Raw genomic sequence first — 26501 nt, forward strand, 5'->3', positions numbered from 1 at the left:
ATGCGTTTAAGGCCTACAACATGATGATTTAATGTACTATGTATATATTGCAAAATGATCACCACAATAAGTTTAGTTAACACATCCATCATCTCACATAGTTACAAATTTGTTTCTCTTGTGCTGAGAACTTTTAAGATCTACTCTCTTAGCAACTTCCAGGTATACAGTAGAGTACTGTTAACTATAATCACCATGCTGTATGTCACACCCCCAGAACGTATTCATCTTATAACTGGAAGTTCGTACGCTTTGACCACCTTCAGCCATTCTCCCCAGATTTCAGTTCTTTTTGGATGCGGGTCTTTGCTACCACACGTGCAAAAAGAAGGGGATCTCTTGTAACTAGGTTCTGATGCACAGCTGTGTCCCACAATAGCAGGTACCCAGGATAAGGAATCCCATTCTTGGTTTTCTTTTACCACCAGGGGGACCCCTGTTACAAGGACAAGGAATTGTTGAAGTGACCTCAGTAAAAATATTTCAATCATCAGCCAACATCCGAAACAAGATGTTCCCTCTTCTTCAACCCCTACATCTAATTGGTCACTAAAACTTGTCAGTCCCCTCCCCTGGCCAATATCTGGAAAAATCCTTCCCCTCGTTGCCATTTCTACAGCCCCTGCCCTAGTTGCAGCGCTTCACACCTTACCCTGGATAATTGCAATCGCTTCCTAAAGGGTTATCCTGCCTCCTTTCCTTTTCCCCTCTGGCCCCTCGTCCATCCTGAAGTCAGAGGGAGTTTCTAAAATATCTGGTCATTGCATTCCTGTGTTTTACAACTTCACCTAGTATGCCGTTGAATCGAAAATGAAGTGTTTTCACCTCCCAACTTTTATCCTGACCCTTCTCAGCCTGGTAAAGATAATGTTTACCTGTCAGGCCTCACACATCCTGATTTACCCTGAAACTGTAGTGTGATCTTGAATAAGTTATTTTGCATCTATGATTTTCAACTTCCTCATAAATGTAATAGGGAAGGTAATTAAATGAGATAAACCATGTGAAATTCCTAACGTAGTTTCTGACCCTATGATGAAATTTACATTTGTTTGTTTGACAAATGCACTTTTCACGTTGAAAATAGTGGTGAGGTATATCCCAATGGACTGTATCACTGTAGCAATCTATTCTAAGTAACATTTACTCTTGTTATGCCCCCTGCAAATTCAGAGCTATTACCCATGTCCTTTTCTTTTTAAGTAAACATTATTATTGGGTTTCCCCAGCTTTCTACTCTGAAATGAGAATTTGAGTACAAGTGGCTTATTTTGGAGATGGCCCCGAGGAATCTTGATAAGAAGTGGGAAAGTAACATGGGGAAGGTATGGGAGTCAGTGAAGAGTACATTAACAAGGAAGTCCCGCTGTGGGTACCAGAGCTCAGCCACTGACGTCTCTGGAAATGGTATAGAATACACACCAGAGAGCAAAGGAGTTGGGGTGTTTATGTGCCACTCCACTTGGTCTTTGGTTAGGATTACTCCTGGGTGGGAGTGGCTTATTCTCTGCTACCTCTGGGCTACTGCTCTCACAGCCAGAACTATTCTTAAAACCAGAGAAAGGCCTTAGGAAGACCCGATACAGTGGCCACCTGCTGGAATGCACTGAAGTGGTGAGGCCTGAAGAGCCTTGGGCCAGGTACAGGCACTGCAGAAGAATCTAGTTGCTCCACAGTCCTTGCCAACACTTGGCACTGGCAATTTCTTTTTCAGTTCTTCTTTTCATTCTGTGGTTGTAGGCTGATGTCACATGTTTGTTAGCTGTTTTAGGTAATCAACTTTGTGAAGGATGTGAGCCTTTTGATCATTTTTAACATGGGTTGTCTGGCTTTTTTTTAAACATATTTTGGGAGGATAGATCAATACATATATACATACATACATACATACATACATGTTCTTTGTTGGATGTATGTGTTGTAAACATCTTACTCTGATCAGTGCCTTCCCTTTTCTTTCTTATGGAGTATCTTGATGAAGAGATATTCTTCATGATCAGTGCTTTTGTGTCCTGTTTAGGAAATCTTTGCCCACACAAAAGTCATGAAGATAGACTTCTAAGTTGTCTTTGAACACTTTATTGTGTAATCTTCAACACTCTGGTATATAATTCCATGAAATATTTTTATGTGTACAATGTAAGAGGGGGTTGATTCTTTTTTCATATCTATATCCAATTGATCAATCACCATTTATTAAAAAACCATTTTTCCCACTGCCCAGAAGTGGCACCTTTGTCATAAGTCAAGGAGCCTTATATACATGGTTCTGTTTATGAATCCTCAAGCTTTTACCATCTGACTAAATAGTCTTAGCCATACAGAAAATAAACTAATAATAATAAACTAACTTAATCTAATAAGAGATATATCCAAAAACCCACAACAGCTGTCACGCTTAGTGGTAAAATGTTAAAGTTTTCCTTCAGAGCCTGGGGATAAAACATGATCTCTGCTATCATCACTTTTCTTTGCCATCGCACAGGATGGCCTACCTAGAGCAATCAGGCAAGATGGAGAAACTAAAATGTAGAAGAGTTGGAAATGAAGAAATTAAACACTATTCACAGATGACATAGTAGGTATATAAAAAATCCAAAAGAGTGTACATTTAAACTAGTAAAATTAATAAGTACATTTAGCATAGTACTGCACGCAAGATAAATATAAGAAAATCAATTATCTATATACTAGCCGCAAAAACAAAGAAAATGAAATTTAAAAATTATTTCATCTGATCACCATGAAAAGCATCAACTAACTAGAAATAAATCTCACAACACATGTGTAAGACCTTTACCCAGAAAACTATAAAACATTACTAAGAGAAATTTTTTAAGATACAGAGGAATCTATCGGGATAGTAAGACACCACTGTGAAGATATCCGTTCTCACACGGGTATATAGATTTAATGCAGAACCAATCAAATCCCAGCAGGGTTATTAGTGGAAACTGATCAACTGATTCTGAAATTTATATGGAAACGAAAGGACCAAGATTAGCCAAGAAAGTGTTAAGGAGTAAAAAGAACAAGTATCAGTCACTATAAAAGCAGCAGGTATGAAAACATGTAAAAGTACATTTCTAAAGGCAGTGTGCTATTGGCATAAGGACAGGCTGACTGAGACCTGAGTACTGGTATTTTTGGAAAGCTCCAAAAATGTTCTAATGGGCAGTCAGATGGAGAATCATTTTTCTAGCTCTAATTTTTACCTACTTTCTTTAGTTGGGGTTTGCCCCTCCACTTGTATTCCTGCACCATTTTGACACCTTCTGTGTTCCAGTAACATTGCATTATGCCTAGTCAGTCTCCCCTTATAGATGTTAACTACATAAAGACAGAAACATTTTCTTGTATTTCTGGATGGCCTGCCTAATGCCTAGCATGTAGAGAAGTTTCTAAATAAGCATTCTTTAAATGACTTAAAGAACCACTGGGTTCAATTATTGATATAATCCCTTCCTTCATGAACCCCAAGCTGTGCCGGATAAAACCTAACACATCTCTTTGTCTCAGTACCACATACACAGCCTCTCCAAAGACTGAAGGTGAAAGATTTAAATTACTTGTCTTAGTTGCTCTCTAGGGTGTTTTTAGAGTTTAACTTCCATTGAAAGGGGGCTTTAAAATAACGTCAAACAAGAAATATAAATAAGAAGGTACCTTGCAGGCTAAGTTGATAACAGTGCAACAATCACATTGGCTTAAAAAGTGAGGGGGTGGAATTTTGGGCATGTCCTGCATTGGACTATTTATTGTAGCTTATGATATGTGCCAGGGCTTTGGCCTCTCTGCTCATAAAATCCTGCTGGTCCACAAAGATACCAGATGGAAGGCCACAAGGTTGTTATTTTTAAATCATTCTGGTTAGCTATTGATTTAGGACCAAAAATGAGGAAAGTATATACAAAGAGTTTAATTAAAAGGGATGCAATTAGACTTTGGTTCTGATATGTGAAACCCTACTGCAAAATCCTGAACTTGTGGTCATACTGAGACAGTCACACTATCCCAGGGCAACCCACTCATTCCTCGACAGTTGCAAGTATTAGAAAGCTCTTCCCTGGCCTTGGGTACCACACAGATTAAATTTAATCCATCTTATTCAAGTCAGACCCCAAATATTTGAACAATGCTTGCCTGATCTTTACTCTCTATTTCTGATTTAATGGCTCCATTTCTTTCCACTGCTCTTCATATGACTTAATCGGGGTCAACCTCAAGTGACCTCCTGGTCACTCACTCCTAACATACTCCAGACAGTCCTAGAGAGTGATGATACCTAGAACAGAACTCAATATTCTAGGCATCTTTTAACCAAAAAATAAAAAAAGAATGAGTTTCTAGCACCCTTTGTTATGAGCTTATAGTACCCTTTTGTTATGAGCAATATATTTCTGTTAATTTAGTTTGAGTTGATTAATTTTTCTGCCTTAACTTTACATATACTTGGCTTCTTAATGAGCTTTTAGTATAAAAATAACCCAGTGTTTTTTCTTGTTTTGCTACACCGACACATTTCTGCAGAATTATACCTGCATAGTTCTTCTTTTATGCTTGTGTAGTTATCCATTTGTTTCTATTAAATTCTATCTCACCAGATTTACCCCAACCTGGATTTTGACTCTTTGATCCAACTTACGAGGAATTGAACTAGTTTAGTTTCCATCACAGCATGCATTCCTGCCCTCATCTAAGATGTTGATCCCAGTGCACAAGGCTAAAAACTGAGCCCTCTAGCATATGGTAGAAGTGACATTGATCCATTAATGAGCATCATTTGGATGAATTTACTCAACCAGATGCAAATTAACCTAATAGCAATATCTTATAGCCTACATTTCTCCAGGTTGCCCATAAGAAAGCAAAGATGGACTTTTCAAACATCTTACTGAAAACCATATGCACACTGCCTACATCATGCCTGTATTTGCAATAGGAGACTTCAGTCATTGTACCCTAGGAAATTATGATTTTCAATTTCAATTCAAATTGATGATTCAACCACCTTGTCAAAGAAGAGGGAGGATAACTTCCAGCAAGGGGATGTATTCACGCTGGCACTGAAGCTACCTTTTCAATAAATAGTATTATCTTCCCATTCTATTTTCATCTGTATGTCTGGCCTAGCTGAAGTCACTTAGATGTCAGGACCTTTTAACTTTTGCCATTTCTGGATAGCTTAGCATATTCCTACTGGTTACCATTTTACCCAACATGATTAACTGCCTTTCTCTGGTCACTCAGAAGAAGAAAAGGCTCCATCACAGACTATCTCAAGCTCTAACATAAGGATAAAGGCTTCCTGAATAGAATGCCTGCCAAGATCTAGACTGACAAAAGGAAGAATCTTGAATTGGAACTATAAAAATATTAAATTAGTTTGCTAATTAGAACAATTTCTCCCTGTTGAGCAGGTATGGGAGAAATTGTTCTAATTAGCAAACTAATTTAATATTTTTAATATTAGAGCAGGACTGCTAGTTGGCTCAGGCAAGAAGACGAATGAGCCCTGCCAGTGTGGCTCAGTTGGTTGGGTGTCATTCCATGCACCCAAGGGTTACTGGTTCCATTCCCAGTCAGGGATCATGCCTGGGTTGAGAGCTCAATCCCCGGTAGGGGGTGTGCAGGAGGCAGCCCATCAATGTTTCACTCTTGCATCGATGTTTCTCCCACTCTTCCCCTCTTCTCTCCTCTCTCTCTAAAAATCAATAAAAAAATCTTTCAAAAAAAAAAAAAGAATGAAGTAACTCAAGTAACTCAGAGGTCAAGAGCACAGGCTCTGGGTTCTGAGGGACCTGAGATTTGAGTTCTGGCTCTACTGTGGGTACTAATTCTGGGATCTTGGGAAACTTTCTTACTATGTGCTCCTGTTTCCTCATTTAAAAATGGAAATAAATAGTTTCTACCTTAGAAGATTATTATAATGACTAAATAAAATTTAAATGCAACTAGGATATGGTACTTATAAGAGTTCAATGAATGTTAGCTACTACTATTCTATGTGCTCACCAAACAATCTTCTGATTTTATTTTTTACTTCTCCAAGTTTACATACAGGAAAAAATGGGCTAGTCATATTCCTATACTGTACATTTGTGTACTAGTTTAGCTATAGCTAAATATCAGAATGTAAATTCCATGAGACCAGGGATTTTTCTCTGCTTTCTTTCATGCAGAACCTAAAACACTGCTTAGCACACAGTAAGTACTTAATTAGTAATTTGTTGAATGAATAAAGAAATGTACCTAGCTCCCAGTTGTCCACATTTACTCTCTCTTCAGATTGCTTATGTGGTTTAGGTAGATAAAATGAGAAAATCTGGGCAGAACATTTAGCACAGCCAGGCACAGATACATATTCAATAAATAACTATTATGATGTTTACATGGCTTCCAGAAAGTTTACTGAGGGGGGTAAAAAGCTATGGACAGATGGAAACAAGCTATAGAACAAATGGGTTTTCTCTACTATGGGTACTTTCAGTCAGTCTAGTGGGGAAGCAGACCAAAATAATTAAATAAATTAAGCATACAGGATGATATGAGAACACAAAACACTGGGCTCTACCCATGTCAGAGAAGTAAGCAAGGCTTCTCTGACAAACTGGCTTTTGAGTGTATACCTAAAATATGAGTAGGAATTAGATAATTAAAGAAAGTATAGAGAAAAAGATCCCAGGTAAAAGGAGCAGCTTGTGCAAAGGCCCTAGGGAGACACGATTTTGTGTTTTTTGGAAGAACAGAGAGAAGCCAGTTGAAAGGTACGAGTATGAGAGAAAATTTGAGCTATAAGGCAGACATCTGGCTAGGAGCAGGACCATATAAGACCTTATAGGCCATGCTAAGAATTTAGCTAAGAAACCAGGAAATCTTTGAATGGTCTGAAAAGCAGGGCTATAACAAATCAGAATAGATTTTGTGTATGATTCTGGCTGCTCTGAGGAAAATTGAGGATACACTCATGCACACCACTTGCCTGTAGCCCAGAAGAGCCAGTGACAGGAGCAGGAAGAGGCGTTGGAGGGTCTCCCGTAGCTCTCACTGCCTCAGCTCACACACCAAGGAGCTCTGTCAAGACCTTGAGAAGCATTATTTCTGATTGGCCAAATTAGCCACTGATACAAGACCAATTTTCTTCTCCTGTGAGGAATTCTACCTGTCAAAGAAAAAATGGAAAAAGATAGACAGTAAGACTGCTTTGTGCTTGTTATGCCTGTCAAGGGGTTATTTGCATTTTCCCAGGTGCCTAAAGTAAAAATAGGCAGACAAAACCTACCTGATCTGTCTTTCTTCCAGAACTCACAGGATATTCATATATCAACCTTGTCCTTTCCCAAGCACCAGGGTGTGGGAAGGCAGATATTTGTATCCCTTATCTGATCCCACTTCCCTCCTCTCCACCTCATTCATTTTGCAGATAGAAAACCTAAATCCAGGACAAACTAAGTGACCATCAAAAATTATTGTCAGAGATAAAGCCAGGATTAAAAACTAGTATCATAATTCCAAACCTTCGCTCTCCTATATTCATGTTAGATCCAAAAAGGTGTTGGACCTAATGAGTTCGCTCTCACGCAAGCATTCTCTATCAATGTGTGGTACACAGAAATGAACAGTCAACAGGAAGGAGTAATTCAGTCCCCTCCCCCTTACATAGAGGAGTTCTCCTGAGGTCCAGTCTACTTACTGGGCTGCTTACTGAGCATCTAAACCTGGGTGTTCCAACTCATTACACACCAAACAGAAATGATTATCCTCCCCACCCCCATTCTGTTCCGTTTTCTGCATTTCTTACCTCAACACTGCTTTCCCTCCAGTCATCCATTTCTTCCCTCTACCTTACCCCCATCCCATTAATCAGACAGGCCTATGTATTATTTCTCAAATATATCTCACATCATTTCTTGGATCACCTTCAACTTACCTCCCCCCCGCCCTCATTGCTTTTGCTTTTGCCTAAGCTTAAATCCAGATGATTGCAGTAGCCACTGACTGTTCTTTGGGCTATAGTCCAATGCCTTCCTTCTCCCCTTCATTCTCCCCTCTGCCACTAGCACGATCTACCCAAAATACAGATCCTGTGGCTCTACTGTTTTAAATACTCCAATGACCACCCCCAACACTTGCAGGAAAAACCAAGCCTTTTCATTGTACCCCAGTCTCTTCATGACATCTATTCATGATATCATTGTCTGGAACTCTCCACCTCGCTCTCTGTGCTTCAGCCATACCAATGACCTGCTGGTCCCCTCGTGATCCATTACCTCTGACATCATCTCCTACCACTCTTCTTCACTCTGGCCTGCTTGCTGTTTCTCTCACCCACCATGGTGCATTCTTGCTTAGGGCCTTTGCACTGGCTGTTCCCTCCGTCTAGAACACTCCTCCCCCAGATAGTTGCATGGTTCATTCCTCTACCTTCTTCAAGACAATCCAAATGTTACCTTCTCAAATTTAAATTTGCATACTGGTTATATGTGTAACCTATTATGCTCACCATTTATTGTCAGTGCCTCAATACCCTCCCCCTTACCCCTCCCTCTAACATGTAAGTTCCAGACGACAGGGAATTTGTTTTGTCTTATTAAGTTTATTGATATATTCTAACCACCTAAAACAGTGCCTGATAAATAGTAGGTGCCAAATAAATTTTTTTGAATAAATTGAATGCATAGAGGTACATGTTTTTTCACATCTCTCTTTTCACATGTTCTTCTCTATGACTGAAATACCCTAATTCAATCTATTCCCCCTCATCTACAATCTTACTGATACATTTTTACTTCAAATGTTTCTTGTTTATCTATTGGTTTCCCCAACTTCTTGGGTCAGGGAGCATCTTATGTTATCTTTCTATGCCTATCTCCTGATACATACCACAAAATAAAAAGGCACTTAATAAACGTTTGTTGAACTCAACTGACCTGAATAATGTTGTATTTCAAGAAAAGGGCCTAAATGCATAGATCACATACAAACTGACCAAACTACACAGAAGATCTCATTCCATAAGTCCTTTCGCTTAATGCAGAAGGTACTGGTGTATCAAGTTGGATAACTTGTTGATAGCTAGTCTCAGACCAGATGGTTAGTGCATTCTGGTTTTTAGAATTGGGAAGTGCTCCCTGACTGAAAATCAATGAAGAGAAGTGGGGAGGGGATTCACTGTCACTCAGTTATTTACTACATGTAGGACATTGTGCAGGTGATTTTACATATATCTACTCTTATCCTCACAACAAACTTGTGAAGCAGATATTTATATTTTACAGATGAGGAAGCTGAGATTAGAATTAAATAATTGCCTAAAGTCACAAAATAAGTAAGGGGAATTACTGGAATTTAACCCAAATGCCCTGTGGAACAAAATCCAGCCCTTTTCCCTGCACTAGGTTGCCTCCCCTGCCACAGTGTGGGAGTTTTAGTCGCAGAGTCATCTTCCTATGCATTTTGAATTCACCCACTTGTTTAGTAAAACTTGTATTTGCGTCTGTGGGGTCTAGTTCTTTTATTACTCTGAACAAAGTGTGGAATGTTTCCTACAACATACTCATTCTCTCAAAGTTCAGACCCTATGGAATCTAATAAAATTTAATGCTGGCCTGCAAATGCAACAAAGTATAACACAGAAGCCGATCAAATCGCCAGCTTGCTTGGAAGAGATGCCCCTTTCAAATGAGCTACCAGAAAAATCCCACCCACGCCTTTCCCAATGTGGATGGACTGGCCAGCACCAGGCACCTTGCCTGACCTGATTTGATTCTGAAGGGCAGGTCTATAAACCTGGATATGAACTTTTTCATTTCCTGTTCAAGGCTTTCTAATTTCTTAGACAAAAATAAAAATAAGGGCAGAAGCAGTGAGGGGAGGTGGGAGGAATACAGGAGAGGAAGTTTGTCGTAATTACATTTTGAACAGCCAGATATAGTCTGTGTCTTCCCTCAGGACTGAGCAAAGAACAGTCCAGTTAAAAGAGTCCTTTAAGGAGGATTGTTGTGAACGACAGACTTGCAAAGCACTGAGAAGTCTATTCCAAAGAAAAAACTATATTCATTTCAGTTACAGCCATCTCTTGTCATGACCGAAGAGATGAAGGGCAGAGGAGTAAAGAGCTGTCATAGAACAAGAGACCATATTCACCAACAATTACTCAACCCACTGGCTTAATTTTAGCCAGGAAAAGCCTCAGTAAAGACATTTAATAATCGAAAAGCTTAGCTGAATAAAGATGACAATTATGTAGCCCCCAAGATCAAAAGTGGACAATGCATGCTCTGGGGAAGGCTGAAGATGCCCCCAGAAGCTTGACCTCCAGGACCTACTGGATGCTCCAAAGGCAAGGGTGAGCAGAGCTCAGTCTGTAACCAGAGAACAACCGATCTGTTGGTCCACTGATTATGTCGATAGTCTCCAGTTTGATGTCCAATCATTTGTTTCTGTGATGAGTGAACTTTGCAATAAAATATACATCATTCAATTTTATGGCTGGGAGAGGCCTTAGAGATTGATCTTATCCACCCCTTCATTTTAATGATGAAGCTTCTCAGACATAAATTTAGGGAATTCCACTTCTCAACTTTTATGAGAACACTAAGTGCAATAACAGAAAAGAGATTCTGGATTTTTCCAGGTAGTGCTGAATTTGCATATCTTGCCTGGTTGGCCCCATGAGTATACCTGCATTTGTCAGAGCGTGTGCTCCAATTTGAGATTTGGAAAAATATGATCACCTGATGGCTCAGAAAATAAGGTTGGAAAAAATAAAATGTTCAGAAAATCTGGTTTGGCTTATGCTTCCGCGCTGAGGTACACAAACTGTTGAAGGGAAGAGAATAGAAACATGTTCTACTCCTTTTCTCTCTCTCTCTCTCTCACTTTTTTAAGCTTTCATGGAAATATGTGCTTTGGGGAAAAAAACAGCAAACATACGGAGGCCCCCACTTGAACTATTGATAAAGATAACAACAGGAAGAAATACAGATAGAAAAGGGGGGAAAGAAGTGCTTGTACCTGGAACACAGTGAGTTAGAATTTAGCAGGTCCATAGAATTAATATTCATGAATTTTAACAGCTTAAGAATGCTCTGTGAAAAACAGATCTAAACACATTAGGCCCGTGCAGCTAACCTGGTAGGGGCCTGAGCCTGAGAGATGCTGGAAAGGAGAAAGCAAGGGATGCTAAAGGGGCCCGCTGCCCAGGGAGCTCCGGCGGCTGTCAGAAAGGATCTGCGACAGCGAGAATGGGCCCCAAGAGGGAGGGATGTGAGGCGAGCTGCAGGGCCCTCTCCTTCCTCTGGTCTCTGCTCCCTCCGCTCAGAGTCGGGGAGAGCTCCGCAGAGCTTCTGCTGGAGAGGCTGGGGGTGAAGAAAACGCGAAGGAGGCCTCAGGAGACCTCTTTGTGTAAGGAAAGTAAAACCCACAATAAACTCAGGAGCCGTTAAAGAGAACAGAAGAATGTGCCTTTGTATTAGGCACAGCTCTTTGTTTACACTGAAAATAGAAACATGAAAACTAAATTGCAGGCAGCTGCCTGTCTCCTTTCTAACCCCTCCACCTGTCACACTGCCTAACCATGCAAACATCCGGGCCCTAAAAGAACATTAAATATTCCTTGGTGGAGTCTTAACATCCAGGAGCCATCCAGCAATGTTTACACAGGGTGCCTGAGAAACTCTTAGATTCTAAAAGCATCTAAGTCTAATATTCCCCAGTTAAAGAAAATACCCAGAACCTCTAAACATTTCCTAAGGTAAATAATAAAACATTATTTGACCCCAGAATTTAAGCAGTGATTTGGGGAAGTTTTTACATGGTATTGGCATAGCCATCATAAGAGACAAAAGTTTTATGACTACTATTTCAAGCCAGAACTGGCCCACTGTCCAGCTACTTTTCCGTGATAACATCAACTCCCTCTTTCCATAAAAAGGGGGGGGGGGGTGCTAATGAAGCCTATTCAGACAGTGAGCCTGCTCACCACTTACACTTTGTGCCCTGATAGCACCTTTCATTCAACGAGCTTTTATCTTTATCATGTACTTAGCCACTGTTTTTTTAAAAAGTCAACACTGCCTCCTCCATTTTGCAGAAAGCAATGAGAATTGCGCCGCAGGAATGGCAATACAGGGGTTGAGAAGAGACTGAAGTTCAAGTGCTAACGAGTTTGAGTTTGGACACTGAGATCCTGCCCATGCGTCACTTAGCCCCTTCCCCATATCCATCTTCCTGTCAGGGCAACTGGACACCTAGCTCATTTCGTTCCTGTTTTTTTTCTATTTCCTCTGCCAGTTAGAGGCTCAGTACAAGGGTAGGGAAAATTAGGACTTTTCTGATTTTGTGTGTGTGTGTGTGTGTGTGTGTGTGTGTGCTGTTTCTGTTCATAGACGAAATTATCATTTTTTGTATACATGCCTCTCTCCAAATAACTAGATTGTTAACTACTTGATAAACAACCTCACATGCTTACTATCTTCAAAACCCAAGCAAAAAGCAAAATACCTAGCACAGAGTGAAAAATGATGATTGCTTTTTTGAAAAATATCAATGAATGAATGAATTCTTTGCTTCTGATTGAACCTGCTTGGAGGCCCTACCTGGTACCAAGGGATCCTAGGAAACCATGTTCCATGTGGCAACTCAACCTGCTATTATTTCATTTGGGACATAGTCTATTTTTCACACTAGGGGTATAGACTGAAATGTAAACAGAGATATTTTGCTTCCTCTGTATATTTTGAGTTCTAACCATTCACCATATATTATGTCAGTCGTTTCTTTCTGATCTTTCCAGGACAGAACATTATTCCATCCTGTGAGCAACAGCTGCATGGATTGCAACCCTGCAGAGAAGAAGATTTTCATGGCCAGATGTGACCCTCTATCTGAGACTCAGCAGTGGATGTTTGAACATATTAATATGACTGTTTTAGAAAAATTTAACCACCATGCCAGCTCCTAGAAAGAAAAAACAAGGAGTGATTACCTACAGATTCTGAAAACTAAATTTTCGCCAGCATCTGGGTCGAAGGAATCAGGAATAACATTTTCTAGATCTAGGAAACCTGGTTGAAAGATTTGTAAATGCCACGTCGAAGTAGGTTGTCCTGGAGAACTTCCTGCATCTGAAGAACTTGGCTGAGAACCTCACCAGCTGCTTCTGCGAACTTGAGACTAGCAGTTCCCTTGCTGGCCAAGGGCAAAGATTATATAGGGACTTTTCAAAACAACTGCTGAGTTAATAAATCCTAGCATTTCTCAGGTCAAATCCTGCAGTAGTGAGTAGCTATGAATGGATCCTATCGTCGGGGTGGGAGGGGGGTGGAAATAGAGTGCATGACTGCTCTGACAACCTGAAGATACCAGGTGTAGGACTAGCCACGCTGGAGGGGTGAGCTGTACTCTTGGTGCCATTCTCTGACTCAGAATGGGTTAAGCAGGTTTAACCCTTAAAAGTGCTGCAGATGATTTTAGAGTGCTCATACCATTCTGTTTTCTTGTTGTTGTTGTTTTTTTAAATGAAGGTGTGCTATCTAATGTAAGACTTAAATTACATCATGAAATGGACTTCCAGTGTTTCCATTCTTGCACTGACCATTTTCCTTTTCAAGCAAAAGTAGCTTATTGTTCATAAGAGTTCATGCTCCATCAATCAGCTGAAGTTCTAATCCAGTGCCCTTGTATGAATCTAGTTTAAAAACAAAAACAGAACACTGTATTCCCAAGTTACTCCAAAGAGAAAGATTTCACAGAAGCAGCAAACCGTGTAAGGTATAGGAGAGGGATTTCCTTAGAAAATCTATTTTTACTTTTCTATTATTTTTAGAATTTTAAAAGTCCAATGTTTGTCCATTCATAATTTTTATTAAGGAAGGGAATGGAGTGAGGTTGATGTAATTTGTTTAAGGAGATTCTTAAACCCAAATAAATCTACACTCCAAGTGACGTGTGAAAATGTCTTGGTTCACTTCAATTCTGTTTGATCAGGCCTCGGGACATAGAAGTGGTTTTACTTGTTTGTTTTTTGATTTTTTTTGTTTTATATCATTGATATTAATGATGTTTTTGCTTTACTTGGAAGTGCACAAAAGGGATTTTCATTAATAAAGTGCTTCTGACACCATTTTCTGTAAATGGGACAATATTTCAGGGGAGAAGAAAGGAATAATTTGAAAACTAAATGGAACATTTGACCCTTAAAAGATTTTCTTTTTTACTTTTCAATAATAATGGGGATGGGAGAGGAATTATAGAGATCAAGATGGGTCTTTAGAAAAAAAAAAATCATGTTTATTATACATTGCTCACATTTTTTCAAGTAGAAAAAATTTTTTATTTTACTTTCATTCTTTTCTTTTAATTTGGTTTTCCTGTTAACAAAAATGTATACATCATCTTGGATATAGACTCATTGAATTTTAGAATTGGGAAGACTTATTCTAATCCCTTTGTTTTTACAGATGAGTAGCAAAAGCCCAGAGAGGGTGGTCCTAATTCCTGGCAGGGCAGATGGGTTTTCTGACCCTACTTCACTGCTTTTCGCCTGTTCTGTGTTCCTTGCTCTGTTACCAGAGGCAGTCTGGTTATTACTCTGATTTAACTTAAAATTCTCAGTCACTAGATGAAACCTATGCCTCCCTGGGGACGCGTACAAGAGTAGCATTCACCTTCAGAAGCTTTAATATATGAAACCTCTTCTTGTAAATGTTCATGGTTTTGTTTGCGCCTCAAAATCTAATCAAAATGTCCAGTTACACTGCCCTGCTAATAGTCAGGGAAGAGCTATTTCATTATCTTGACTGATTTTTCAAGCATTCTTTTGAAGAACTCTTCTTTTTAAACTGACAGTCAGAGACTTTTTTTAAGTAGGTCAAGAGATCTTGAAGCTTTCAAGATGCATAGCAGAGAAAATCAATAGTGAGAAATTAACCTGTGTGTTGAGCAATTCCAGAGAGTGAGGGAAGCTTTGTCTCAAGTGTTCAGAGAGCAATCTGGTCTTAGAATTAGATGAGCCTATAAAATTCACATTATGTCATTAAACAGTTGACTGCTGTTTATACTTCGGCCCAAGAGCCAACCTTGGGCTCTGCACCCTGGAAGGCTGGATGTGAGGATGCTCTAACCATGAGAAGCTAGCCATAGCACATTGGTACTGTCCTCTGAGAAAGCCTGGACACTGCATCACTTTAGTGTAACCCCCAAGATCAACAAAGATTGATTTCCTGATTTCAGAGGGACTATCTCTTGGATCTAATCTCACCTTTGAGTCCAAAGACATAATATAAAAAATTAAAATTAAAAAAAAACTTAAGCTTGACACAATCAAAGCCAAAATTAAAACTTCAAACTGCCAAAAAATTGTTAAATGTTTGCAAATGGGGACCATCCCAATAGAATAAAATAAAGCCAAAAGAATCTGCCCCTAAACAGAAGGGTGAGGGGCTGGTAATAAGCACATTTCAGGAGGCATCCCCCATACCACCAAAGGTTGGGACTCTACTTACTTGAAATACCACTATTTCCATTCTGAAAAATAAGAAATTTCAAATGTTGGTGTATTTATTTGGCCAAGAGGACTGAACGGTTATCAGAAAGATTCTCATTCCTGGAAATAACGTGATTTCGATCTTGAACAGCAGAGTACTGACCAACCCTTTTATCAGAATGGGAGGAAAAATATCATAAAGTTAATCTGGCCTCAGAAATTGCTACTTCTCCACAACAAAAAATGGCTTTGTCAGAAGTTAGAAAATAGTTAATTTTTAAAATCCTTCTTATGTATTTACTGAGAAAGTCTGAGCTGAAAAACAGTTGGGAACTAATTGTGGGATTTATACTTTGTTCCAAGGCTGGATTAGCACCATGGCAATAGCGACATATTGGCGGCTATGTCTACTGCACTTTAGTTAAAAATATTAATGTGATCACATGACTGGTTTTAAATGTATTCAGGGGCCTCAGTGAATAGTGCAAGTTACAGGATTATTTTGTGAATTGATAACATCGAGCTTTATAAAATAAATGCATAGCACGGATTGAAAATGGATTTACAGTCAATGAAGGAGAATGCTAGGCCCATTCTGTTCATGTTCTTACAAAACATAAAACCAATGCCAATACGACATTATTTCCTTAAGGGGTAATTATATGGTGTGAGGGTTTTTTTAATTAAAACAGCCAAAAAGTTAATAGAGGGCACATATATATAAATAGCTATTTTGTGCTTCTTGACCTTACATAAAAAATTTCTATTTCCATCCTTTTATAACTATCTCCATAAGGATAGCAAAAAGGAATCTTTTATTGGAAAGACCAGCACTATAAAGTTTATGTCAGACCAATCAGAAGAGCCAATGACACTTCAATTACTAAGCCCAAGGTCCAGTCACAGAAGGCCACCCCCCTCCCCCCCCCCCACTGTACCCATTCCTTGCCCAGGACGTCACACACCTGAGGACCAGAACAGAATCCAGGGCAAGACTCTGACAGGCCTCCTGCTTTTGACTGCCCGTCGAAAGTGTTACAGAAGCTTTCCCACAAGTGAACATTTCCCTGGCCTTCGAATGCAGTCCGGTTGTATTACTCAGATTTTAGAACCCTCCTAAATAATATGTGATTGATTCTCGTGAACCTCGATTTATCCCTGGCAAGCCATGCAGGAAGGCTGTTTAGATATGCTTTCATAAACAGGCTGCAGAGGGAAGTAAGGCATTTTATACACGTCCCGAGAAGGAAGACTCCAGGGGGAAAGTATTTTTCAGTGACTCCCTAGGATTCTGGGAGTAAATATCAGTGGCGAGAGGTAAATTGTCTCTCCAGACACGGGTGCGCGTAACCCTCTCCATCCAGCCCGTTGACAAGCTCTGCCCTGGTCACCGTAACTCTCAGGTGACACCACTAACTGTAATTACTCTCCACGTGTGAAGCTGTGGCGGGAACACTGAAGCGTGACAAGTGGCCAGTCTTCCCCACGCCGTCGGCACTGGAAGATTGCTCTTTGATTTATGTCTGTAGCCTTTGCTTGCAGAACCGGGAGCTGTTTGCGACTCTATTTGGGAGACTCGACATTGGCCTGGAGCTTTTCGTCGCGGCCCGCTCATGTCTCCGCCGGGCGCAGCAGGCTGGGGTGGGCTCACGTGTGGCACGTGGCTTCAGAGGGCCCTGGGCGCCTTTCCCCGTCCCTCCTGCCTAAAGTTGCCTCCTTCAGCTCGCCTCACAATAGCCCCCCAAGGTTTCCGTAATGGGCCCCTCTTCGCATTTGCCCGGGCCATTCGTGATACGACCAACCTCAGCACAGAAGGGCTGGCTCCGGCTCGGAATCTTGTGGATGATTTCATTCTGACCTTTTACTCACTTTGGGGAGGGGGGCTTATCACTGACATAGGTCCTGGTTTACCAGGGACATTCCTGCTTTATGCCTGCTGTCCTGTGTAACTATTAATACTGCCCCTTTTTACTCTTAAATGTGTCCTAGTTTGGATTGTAAAGTATACGGTTGCTCTACCTATAATACACCCGCCTGTTTATTTCATGGTTCCCCTGGGGAAAGTTAAAATGTCCTTTACTTATTAATGCCTACAGTCTACAAGAAATCAACTAGTGTCACCCCCTCCCTCCAGACAGGACCAGATGAAACCAGTTATATTTGACGATTGTCTATTGTATTCACATGTTTCTTTACAAGTTGCTTAATGAAACCCTTTTAATAACAGTTCTTATACCCATCTAAGCATTTTTTTCTGAATTAAGACAATTCTAATTTAAATAGTTTTTTAATTTAAAAAATCAACTAAGTAATTTTATACTTTTTCAAGCTAAAAATCAGGACATCCTCACTACTAGCCATATTATTAATTCTCAATATTATGGTAAGAGATAGCCATAGATAGACTATCTGACATTGAAAATGCGACTATCCTCATGAAGACATTGGAGGACTCGGAGCCAAGGGGCTCGCCAGGTCACAGTCATGCAAGTTAACCGCAGATCCAGAACTAGAATTTAGGCCTTTCGATGCTCTTTCTCAGCCTTTTCAGCTCTCCATGGTACTTCATACTGCACTAGAGGGTCATGAGTCCGCAGCAAAACCAAATATGAGATGTAGTGAGTGGCTTCAAAATAGTGTGATCAGTCCTTAGGGGGTTATGTTCTCAGCCCCTTAATCGTATTTGCTCTTCTCTGTGCCTGTGTATTTTTGCTGGTTCTCCCACAAGCTTATTCAAGTAAGACTACCAAACTGAATTCAGGATTAGTCCCCTCTCAGTGAGATTTCCAGGGTACTCTGAAGAAAAGAAGTGATCAACTAAAGCTATTTGCAAAGTTCTGTATGATAAATCCCGAGGCAAATATTGTGCACTTTGTCATTATTAATGGATTCAGCCCTCAGCGGGGAAAAACAGCCACCAAGCAAAGATTTTGCGCTTACTTTGCAATAAAGCTCCAAACTGACCTTCTTTCATTGTTCTTATTTCTGCACTCTGTCCAGGTCATCTCAGCCATTTGAGACCCTCTAAATGCACTGTTGTGACTTCTCTCTGTGGCACTTTCTCTCTTCTGGGGGTCCTGGCTAAGCATGTAGATAACTAGGCTTTACCCCAAATCTACTAAATCCAAATTTTTTTATAAGGCTGCTAGATACAGATAATTCTACAGTTGAAGAGGCAATGGATTCCTTTGTGCTCCACTCTGAATGTCTTACCACTAGTGAATCCAAGTTACTTTTCTGACCAAGTTGTCTTGCTCACATACGCAGTCTGCAAACGTCTGAAGGAATGGTCAGCTGTAATCCGAAGCTAAACTGACATTGAGAGAAACATACCTAAGAGCATTTTATTTCAAAAGTCTTCCAGATTTTCTTAGGTTATTAAAGGTTGGCATGTAAGCACCTGGAGGGATAGTTAAAACACAGATGGTTGAAACTCTGGGCCACGCCCTCCAAGTTTCTGATTCATTCAATCGGGAATGGGGCTCAAGAATTTACATTTTTAACAAGTCTCTAGGTGATGCTGCTTCTGATGGTTTGGGATCCACACCTTGGCTTAGATGAAGAGCCTGGGCATTTTGACAATACCTATTTAAAGCTAAGTCTTGTTAATGTTGAATGGGTATAGAAACCATTTATCATATTTAAAAGCTATCTATCAGAAATGACAAAACCCCAACTCACAATCCAAAATGAGTGTAACTCAGTTTAATAAATATTTACAACCAGAAGAAAGTGCCTCTTTTAAGGATCTTTAAATCAGGATCACAGCGCTGGGAGGCCAACAGGCAGTGTCATAGTAAATATCTTTTTAATCACTGACATTTCTCAATAGGTCAAGACCCCTACCATTAAGTGCCTGGTATTGGACATCACATTAATAATTTAATTATTATTGTCCCTTCCTCTGAGCTGTAGCGAACTTCATACTACTGTTGAATAGTACTAAGGATCAAAGGACGGCATAGTATGGGTAAATAATTTATGTATCATTGCTTTTCAGTATCAGTGATATGAAAGGTCATGCTTGGTCTCAAGCTCTGTCTTGAAAAAAGAAACATTACTTTTTGGTGGCAAATACCCGGCCAACCTCATTGCAAATACACTGTGCACATATGACTGAGATATGGTGCCTCTCATATTTGAAAAATGCTGCAAGTTTAATTAAAAGTCTTTTAAGTGGAACAGCATCTCACTGTGTTCAACTCAGCTCAGTAACGTCATTAGAAATAGTCCCAGAAAGCAAAGAAAAGCTTAGCGTTTCTGCCGTATTGGAACTGTGGCTCTCAGATTTGTAACCTTTTCATTGAAAATAAACACGAAAAATTTTTAAAAGGTTATTTCCTCTTTGTCTTCTGTATTCAAAAAACAAAAGTTAACCAAGAAAATGTTTCCTTTTTTCCCGGTTTATTTCAATTTCAGCTTCTAAGGGCACATAGAGGAAATCCTACAAATTGCTTTTTTCCCCAAATATTTCTCTGGGTTTTGGGGTGTGTGTATGTGTGTGTGTGTGAACACTAAGGATGCACGAAAGAGGACGTGTGTGAAAGGCGTTTTGCTCTGCTGATTTCTATCACCCAGCAAATGGATCGTGAAGTATAATGTGGTCATGTGCCAATAATCCAAACCACATGCCTTCAGATTTTGTGGAGAAAAAGTACAGTAGATGCAAAAACTCTGCCTAGGGCTAGAACCCAGACGGTGCCTCTCAAATAAAAAGAATAAACTTCTATCATCAGGACTTTCAATCCTTGTTAAAACTAGTCAAAACCAAAGAAATTGAAGCGCAACCTAACACTCCCCTGTCCTAGTGAAGGAGGGATGAAGGGAGGCGGAGACCAGGCCTGGGTGAGGTTGGGAGAGAGAAAGAGAAACAGCCACGCTTTATTTTCCTTAAGAAAAATTTTTTTTTTAAATGTCCTGAAGGAAGCAGCAGGGAAGTGTCGGAAAGACTGAGATGTCAAAGAAATAACCTCACAAAGGAAACGCTGCCCGGGAAGCAGGGGGCCACTCTCATTAATATCCACCCCCCAGCAAATGGCGAGGGTCGGACACACGGACACATGGACACACGGACACACAGACACACCCAGACCCGGGGAGGAGGCTTCATAAAGAATGGGAGCGCCCAGGAGTGTTAACTATGCAGGGTCACTGAAATGTTTAAAAGAAAACGCTCTCCGGGGCAATCCATCTGGGGTATAAATGCCTCTGCCTGAGAAAGGGCGCGGGGCGGAGGTTCTTGCACTGTGACCGACAGGAAAGACTGACCTGGAGGAGCGCCAATGCCCTTATTTCCACATTCCTCGGACATCAGTGGGCCTCGGGAAAACCGCCGGGGTGGAGGCAGTGGCGGTTGAAAGCGCCGGGGAGAAGCGCTCCAGGCCCCGCGCTGGGCCGTGGGCTCCCCAGCATCCGACTAGCGTGTGCGCCCTGGCTCCGGGCCCAGCCACCCCGCGACGCCCGGCTCCCAGCAAGGCTCCTGGAGAACGAGCCTTCGCCTCTCGTTTCCTTTTGAATTTTTCCCTATTTCCATCAGTCCTGAGTAAACGCCCTTCCAAAAAGGAAGTTAGAACATCAGATCAGCGTAATCCCTCTGGTGACCTGAGGAAGTCAGAGGCTCTTTCTTGCTGGGGTAAAGAGAAATGTTAGAACAGCGAGATCCCCGATCTTCCTTGACATCATTCTTCTCCCAAACTGGGACTGTTTCATATTTCTGGATTCTTTTTCCTTTTTGCTCTTCTGGTTCAGTGTTTTTGTTTCCTCATGTTCCAAGTTACTGATTTGATTCTCAGCGTCCTCTACTCTACTGTTGATTCCTTGTAAATTATTCATTTCAGTTTGCTTAGCCTTCATTTCAAATTGGTACTTTATTATGTTATCAATTTTCTGTTATTTTCGTAATAATATGCTTGAACACCCTTATAAACAAAATTCTGAACTCTGTATCTGTTAGCTTGCTTGGATCTATTTCATTTAGTTCCTCTTCTAGAGATTTCTTCTATTCTTTCCTTGTGGCATGCTTTTTGCCTCCACATTTTGGCTGCTTCCAGGTGTTTGTTTCTATGTATTAGGTAGAGCTGCTATGTCTCCTGGAATTTGAAGAGTGGCTTTGTGTAGTAGGTGTCCTATAGGGTCCAGTGGCTCAGCCTCCCCAGTCACCTGAGCTGGGCCTTCTAGGTGCTCCCCTGTGTGGGCTGTGAGCACTGTCCTGTTGTAGTTGAGCCCTGGTTGCTGTTGGCGTCACTGGGAGGAACTGACCCCCAGTCAATCAGCTGTGAGGACCAGCTGCAGCTACAGCCAGAGAGCTGCTGTGCTGGAGACACCCCTATGGAGCAGGAGTTAACTTCAGTGGGGCTTTGGTGTTCACCAAGTGTGCTCCTTGAGTGGGTCACTCGTGGCTGTGGTAGGGTTGTAACCCAGCGTGGTCGAGTCTGACCACCAGGTGCACTGTCTCTGGGGTATCCCGGGAGGTGCAAAGTCGGCCTGTGCCAGTGCCTTGCCCAGGGCCACCCAGCATGAGCTACACAGCAAACCGTAGTTGGCTGCTACTTGTGCTGGGCTTGGAGGTGTCCAGGAGAGGCCAAGCTATGAGCCAATGCAGGCTGCCGCTAGTGCCAGGCCTGGGGCCGCTTATCAAGCCCTATGGGGCCCGCTGCTGCTTATTTGAGAGGTTTTAGGAAAGTCCTAAGCATGAGGCTCGAGAGGCCACTTGCACAGAAAAGCCCCTGGAATGGCCTGGATGAGCTGCAGGTGGGGAGGGGCGGGGCCTCCGGGAATCACGGGGCGGGGCCAACGGTGTGAGTCAGGTGCTGGCGATTCAAACATGGCGCCTGCCTGCCGGCTGTGTGCGGGGAGGACTCGCCAAAGGAGCCACGGCCTCTGCCAGCCCTTCTGCCCGGGAGGAAGCCGCCCCTCCGCCTCTCGCCCGGATCTCAGGCAGGTTAGTTCCTCCCCGAGTGTCCCGGGTCCTTTCAGGCTGCTGCCCGGCGCTGGGCCCTTTAAGAGGAGCTGCTGGGGACAGTCCCCGCTGGTTTCACAGCCTGGAGTTGTGGGGACGTCTCTTCCAGGCCCTGGAGCCCTGGGCTGGGGGCCTGCTGTGGGGCTGGGACCCCTCGCTCCTCTGGGAAACCTCTGCCGCCGAGATTCCCTCCTGGGTTTAAACCGTGGCACTGGGTGTGGGCCCGCGGCCGCATCTCCCTGATTCAGCCCCGACCCGCCCGCGTCTCCGCCCCTCCTCTGGGTCTCGATGCTCCTTCAGCTCCCTGGTTGTGGGGCTTCTGTGCAGCCGGATCTCAGGAGGCTCTGAGTGACGGTGGTTCTGGATTTTAGTTGTAATTTTGATGTGGTTGCAGGAGGCGGCGGGTGCAGCTGTTACCTACGCCGCCTTCTTGATATCTCTCCCATTTGAAACTGGCTAAATCTTTTTTAAAATTAAATTTCTTGGGGTGATATTGGTTAGTAAGATTATGTAAGTTTCAAGTGTACATTTCTATAATACATCAGCTGCATATTGCACTGTGTGCCCAGCACCCGTCTAGCCTCTTTCTGTCGCCGTACCTGACCCTCTTTCCCTGTCGCCTCCCCCACCACACTCGCTAGTAACCGCCATGCTGCTCTGTGTCTCAGTTACTTTTGTCTGTTTCGCTTGTTCGTTTGTTGCTCTCAACTTTATATTTCACATGAGTGAAATCATATGGCTCTCGTCCTTTTCTGACTTATTTCGCTTCACATGATACTCTCGCGACCCGTCCATCTTGTTGCAAATGGCAATATTTCATCTTTTCTTACGACTGAGTAGTATTCCGCTGGATATATGTACCACACCTTCTCTGTCCGATCATCTGTTGAAGGACACTGAGCTTGTTTGCATGTTTTGGCCACCATGAATAATGCTTCAATCTTTAAGAATAAATATTTTCAAATTTGGGGCATAGATACCCAGAAGAGGGATTGCTGGGTCCTATGGTAGCTCTATTCTTAATTTTTTGAGTAACTTCCATACTGTTTTCCATGGTGGCCACACCAATTTATATTCTCACCAGTGTCTATAAGGGTTCCTTTTTCTCCACATCTCTGCAACACTTGTCATATATTGTCTTCTTGATAATATGGTTTTGATTTGCATTTCCCTTATAGTGCAGTTGAGCATCTTTTCAATTATCTGTTGGTGGAACTGGCTAAATCTGTAACTGGGTGAGTCTTCCTCAAAGGACTGTGATAGTTTTGAATTATGATAATTACCACAATATTGCCATGTAACTTGCAAACAAATGTAAATGAAATATGTTAGTATTTAATGAAAATCTGCCCTCTAGCAGCTTACAATTTAGCAAAGCGATGCTAAGATAGTGATGTTAATATAATTTATTGTACAAACCAGATAATTTTTGAGAATGAAGTGAGCTGTTATTAATAATTATGGAGGAAGCCCGGCCGGGCATGGCTCAGAGGTTCAGCGTCGACCTAGGATCCAGGTGATTGGGGTTTGATTCCCGGTCAGGGCACATGCCCGTGTTGCGGGCTCGATCAATGACTCTCTCATCATTGATGTTTCTATCTCTCTCTCTCCCCTCCTGTCCTCTCTCTGAAATCAATAAAGATATATTTTTAAAAAATAATAATAATTATGGAGGAAAAGCAGGTAAAAATTAGGATTGAGGAAACTGGGACATATAGTTATCCTCTTCTTAAAGACACAAGCAAGAGAGTCATGGGTAAGACAAAATATTAACACAGAAGCCACATAGTTAACATTTAGGGATATGTTGAGGAGAAAAAACCTTTTTTCGTTTACCCTCTAAGATTGAGTTTTGGGGGCCTGCAAATTAAACTGATGAAAGACATATTAGCAAGAGGAACAACAGAGTTAATGATTTACTTCTGCATAGAAGTTCAAAAAGCAAGTGACTAAAAGAGGCAGTTAGAATTTGGGGCTTATATACCATCCGAATGGGTAAGGGTGCAAGGGCACTTCTGGGAAAACAAGTGACTCCTTAGGAGGGGGTCAGGGGAGAAAGAGCACTTATGGAAAAACAAGTGACTTTTTAGCAATATAAATGGGCCTTTAGGAGAATAGATGAGAGATATAATAATAATTTGTGACAATGTCTGTTTGGGTATGCTGCTGACTTCTACCTCCAAGAAAAGAAGATTAAAAATCTTCTGAGGATGGAGATTTATGACACTTGATTTCTTTGGGGAGGCTCTGCTTTTAGGCAGATAAAAGATTTCAGGTACTCAAATTCCTTAGCTCAAAATAATTCTTATGCCAAAGTGTCATATTTTTGGGTGGCATACCCTGATCCCCTTCAGGTTTCACAAAGTGGATTTGGGTTTTCGTACTTAGATTCTCTTATTGGAAAGTTCCTTGAATTCATCTAGGCTATGTGTTCCTATTTGCTGTTTTTAAATTTAAGCATGAAGCTTTATCTAAAATAAAATTGTTCATGTGCTATTATTGCTAGATTATAATATCTAACCTATTCCTTGCTTAAAAATGGCCCTAAAATCTGTATTCATCAAATCAGGGTATCAAAATAACATCATAATAATCAGCTTAACTTAGAGAATATAACTAAAAATCTTATAAAGAGTTTTGAAAAGGAAAAGTTCTCCTCTGTTCTGATATGCAATTGTATACACTTAATTTTTTTTAAAAGTAGAACTTATAAAACAATTGAATTATTAAGTACCTCCCACAATATTAAAATTGCTATTTTGTAGTTTGCTTTATGTAGATTGCCAATAGAGTTGTGTTTTCTTGATGAATGTGGGTTTTGGAAGGAGGCTGCTATCAGGGAATTCAACAGTAAAACAAAACAGTGAAGAAGACATTAAGTTTTTATTGCTAATTTATTTCCTTGGTTTTGCAGTGCACCAGAGCTAATTCCTCTATCTAAGTGTGGTAATAATGTTGACAGACTTACCTGATAAATGTGCCCCATCTTCAGAATGTGGGATAAGCTGTGTTTGTTCAATTTTACTGCATCCTGAGACAAATGAAATTGGGGGAAAGCTGCTATGAAATGAAGCTATTTCCTACAGGGTTTGCTCCTGACAAGCTAGGTTGCAGCCCCACCAAAAACAAGGAGACAATAAATCATCTGGTTTATTAAAACCAAACAAGCCATCCAAAACAAAACAAACATAAAACCAAAACAAATAAATATAAGACCCCTAAATGCTATTTGAGCAGTAGACCTGTGGAGAGCAATATCAGTTTATCTAAAATATGCGTATATTAAATGCTTAAAATTTTTGTTGAATGGATGGATGACAGGAAGAATGCATCCTTTCCTGTATACTGCTCTCAATATTTCTCATAATTCAACCTTGAAAATGGAAAGCAGAGAGAAAGAAAAAGAAAGGGAGAGGGAGACAAGTAATATAAATGGAAGTCCATACTTTAAAGCATAAGAAATATACCTTCACTGGATATTTTGATTAATATGGTGAGTTATTTTATAATTGCTGATCTAAGGGAGGGAAATGAGGCACAATCAAAATATACCCCATTAGGCAGTGGACAGAAAAAAAGTCTCCATAGAAAACCACAAAACCCTGCCGACACTGAGTCTGTAGCAATCTGAACCGCTTCAACTTCCCCTTGTGTAGTTTCCCCACTGGAAGGAGCACAAATCACCGAGAAACTACCATCCTCTTTCCCAGCTCCAGACGATGTTTCATTCTCACTCACTGTACTCTGATATGCTTCCTGAAAAGCGTGAGAAGGGGCATAGCTACAGTTAGTCCTGAGAACTGAGGATAGACCTGATTCTGACTATGAGAAAACACTAGACACATGAAGGCTATCCATCATTGTCACAGCAGCACGAAGACTGAGAACAGATGCCTCAGGGAGTTCCTCGTGAATTTAGTCACTGGCCCTTCTCTTCTTTAGTTCTTAGGACAGCTGAGCTCTAATGGTAGAGTAGAGGGATAGAGAGAGGCAGGTTAACTTTCCTCCCAAAGAAAGTCCTGAGAAAACTGTGCACAGCCTATTGAAAAATACAAG

General features: G+C 41.2%; 1 protein-coding gene across 2 annotated transcripts in view; it reads left to right on the forward strand.

Moving 5' to 3' along the window:
- GALNTL6 (polypeptide N-acetylgalactosaminyltransferase like 6) overlaps positions 1-14125 on the forward strand; it is a 755171-nt gene extending 741046 nt beyond the window's left edge. For both annotated transcript variants that reach the window (XM_016200291.2, XM_087816550.1), the window contains one exon: positions 12797-14125. In XM_016200291.2, coding sequence (XP_016055777.1) covers positions 12797-12964 — 168 coding nt within the window. In that variant the 3' untranslated portion in view covers positions 12965-14125. The remainder of the gene's footprint in view (positions 1-12796) is intronic.
- The last annotated feature ends 12376 nt before the right edge of the window (positions 14126-26501 follow it).

This window comes from Miniopterus natalensis, chromosome 4, assembly GCF_054644295.1.
Source record: "Miniopterus natalensis isolate mMinNat1 chromosome 4, mMinNat1.hap1, whole genome shotgun sequence".
In the NCBI taxonomy this organism is placed as follows: Eukaryota; Metazoa; Chordata; class Mammalia; order Chiroptera; family Miniopteridae; genus Miniopterus; species Miniopterus natalensis.